Below are 2,700 nucleotides of genomic sequence, written 5' to 3'. Positions count from 1 at the left end.
TCTTATCAGGTAAGAATTTGACGATACGTTTAGTCCCGTTAGTTCTTACTTTTAAATAATGTAAAAAAAATGGCAACAAAAATTTTACTAATTTTACCATAGAAAATTTGTGACGTAGTCAATTTAAGTGGAATAATTACCATTTTATTATAAAAGCATGGCCCGAGTGCCTTTGCTTGTAAATGCGTTAAGAATGTCGATGGATGCTATGGTCCTAGAGTTAGTCTGACATTCCTTACAAATTAGTAATTATTCTAATTAATATTAATAATAATTAATATAATAATTATATTAATATATTATTAATAATAATATTATAATTAGTAATATGATGCACGGCAACTACTAGGTATGACATAACACTCATGGCACTCGACACAACAACGCTGATGTAAGTATTATCACTTGTATTGCGTTGCAGATATAATTTGCATTGCAAAAACATTGATGTAAGTAAGTATCATTTGTATTGCGTTGCAGATATAATGTATTACCACAAGCAAACAAGGTAAGACAGTAAAAGGTCATCAGACCAAGGCGTCATGTACACCTATGGCTGGGGTAACCATAGCGACGGGCAGCTTGGTCTGGGTGGAATAGAAGATGTACAGATACTCGTACCCAAAAGGTGAGCATGCCGGTATGGCCAAATAATTTCGCTCTTGCTCCTATGAAGCCATTGCAAACGGTTGATTCCACAAGTTTAATTTTGCGCCCTGCGCTATAAGATATAAGACGGCGTCCGATTGTCGAATCTCGTGTTGCAGCGTCGCGTGCCTGCGAGGCAAGAAGGTGCGTGAGGCGGCGTGCGGGCTCGCGCACACGCTGCTGCTGCTGCGCGGTGGCGCCCTCTACAGCTGCGGCTGCAACGACTTCGGACAGCTCGGACACGAGCGGCCGAGACGCAAGCCTGCACTGCATTCGCTCGCTCTCGGAGACGGCAGCGAGTCAACGCAGGATCGTCTGGCCTGTGAGTGAGACGCAGCCTCGGCGAGGAGGGAGGGGGGCATCTCGCGAGGGAGGGGGCACTTCGCGAGGGAGGGGGCATCTTGCGAGGGGGGGGGCATCTCGCGGAGGAGGGGGGCATCATCCGAGGGAGGGGGGCATCTCGAGAGGAGGGCGGCATCTCGCGAGGGAGGGGGCAATTCGCACGAGGGAGGGGGCATCTCGCGAGGGAGGGGCATCTAGGACGAGCGGGCCACTCGACAGGGGGGGCTATCTCGCGGGGAGGGGGGCCTATCTCGCGAGGGAGGGGGCATCTTTCGCGATGGGAGGGGCATCTCGCGAGGCGAGGGGCATCCGGCGACGGCAGGCGAATGGCGAGAGGTGGGGGCATCGCGCGCGTGGTTCCCCGTATCAATTTCTGGTGAAACCCAAGGGCGGGCCGATAAAGGCACTTAAATCTTCGTCAACGAACTAATCGCATGTTCGGCCGCGCTGGGAGTCGTCGTCATCGTCGTCGTCGCCGCGGCGACTGCTCCGTCCGCACCGCAGCATCTGGGATCGCGCCACCGATCGTCAGACAACGATCGCGTCTTTCCCCCGCCGTTCAGGAGCCGGCCACTCGATGGCGCTGCAATGACAACGGGCAGCTGTTCACCGTGGGGCAAGACGCGAAGGTCAGCTTGGTCACGGTTTGCCGGCGCGACGGGCGACCGCTGCGCGCCGCGACCGTGGCCCACCTGGCTGGGAGTTTATCATCGTGCAGGTCGCGTGCGGACACAGACACTCGCGTGGCGCTGAGCCGAGGTGAGAGAGGGAGGGGAGGAGGAGGCAGAGAAATGAGAAAGAGAGAGAGCGAGAGAAAAAGAAAGGCAGCGAGAGAGAGAGAGAGAGAGAGAGAGAGAAAGAGAGAGGGAGGAGAGGGAGAGATAGAGATAGAGGTAGAGAAAAAGAAAGGCAGCGAGAGAGCGAGAGAGAGAGAGAGAGAAAGAGAAAGAGAGAGGGAGGAGAGAGAGACAGCGAGAGAGTGAGAGAGAGCCAGCAGCATTGCTAATTAAATTACTTTATTTTATTAATGAATGAAAAATATGGTAATTTCGTACCCAGACCATCGTAACCACGGCGACGTGGCGCAATCATCGCCGCCTTGCTGTAATCGCCGTCGTGCCGCTCTCACGTGTTTGCTCTTTTCGCCGCCAGATGGCGTGCTGTACTCGTGGGGCGCCAACCAGCACGGCGAGCTCGGACACGGCACGCAGTCGCCACAGGAGGGCGCTGACGTCGTGCGCGGACTCGCGGCAGTGCCGGTGCACGGCGTCGCTGCCGGTGGAGCACACAGTATGCTGGTCACGGTGGGAGGGTCCGTGTATGGCTGGGGAAGCAACAGGTATTAAACTTAAAGCGTGAGGAAAGAACAGTGACCACACTACACTATTTCAGTGTAGTTTAGTGACAAAAAGAAGAAGAAGAAGAAGAAGAAGAAGAAGAAGAAGAAGAAGAGGAGAAGATTGTTATTAAATACTATTGTATATTATTTATTATTTGTTGTTTATTGTTGTTGTTTATTATTTATGATTGTTTTAGGTTCGGACAGCTGGGGCTGGGGGACGAGGCGCCGCGTGGCGTGCCGACGGTCTTACGATCGCTCAAGTTTCAGAAGGTGCGACACGTCGCGTGCGGTGAGGACCACACAGTCGCGCTGACGACGGTACGTGCCGGCGCGTATGTGTGTGTGTGTGTGTGTGTGTGTGTGTGCAT

General features: G+C 52.8%; 1 protein-coding gene across 1 annotated transcript in view; it reads left to right on the top strand.

The window, feature by feature from the left end:
- Positions 1-484: 484 nt before the first annotated feature.
- Positions 485-2,700, top strand: part of LOC106818440 (probable E3 ubiquitin-protein ligase HERC4) — a gene marked incomplete at its 3' end in the record, with an annotated part of 10,838 nt that continues 8,622 nt past the window's right edge. The window contains 6 exon segments of the mRNA XM_014823150.1: positions 485-628; positions 768-970; positions 1,593-1,732; positions 1,734-1,749; positions 2,143-2,329; positions 2,527-2,650. Coding sequence (XP_014678636.1) covers positions 543-628; positions 768-970; positions 1,593-1,732; positions 1,734-1,749; positions 2,143-2,329; positions 2,527-2,650 — 756 coding nt within the window.

This window comes from Priapulus caudatus, unplaced genomic scaffold, assembly GCF_000485595.1.
Source record: "Priapulus caudatus unplaced genomic scaffold, Priapulus_caudatus-5.0.1 Scaffold2245, whole genome shotgun sequence".
NCBI classification, from domain to species: Eukaryota; Metazoa; Priapulida; class Priapulimorpha; order Priapulimorphida; family Priapulidae; genus Priapulus; species Priapulus caudatus.
The sequence above is the reverse complement of the archived record's forward strand: the minus strand, read 5'-3'. Positions and strand labels throughout refer to the sequence as shown.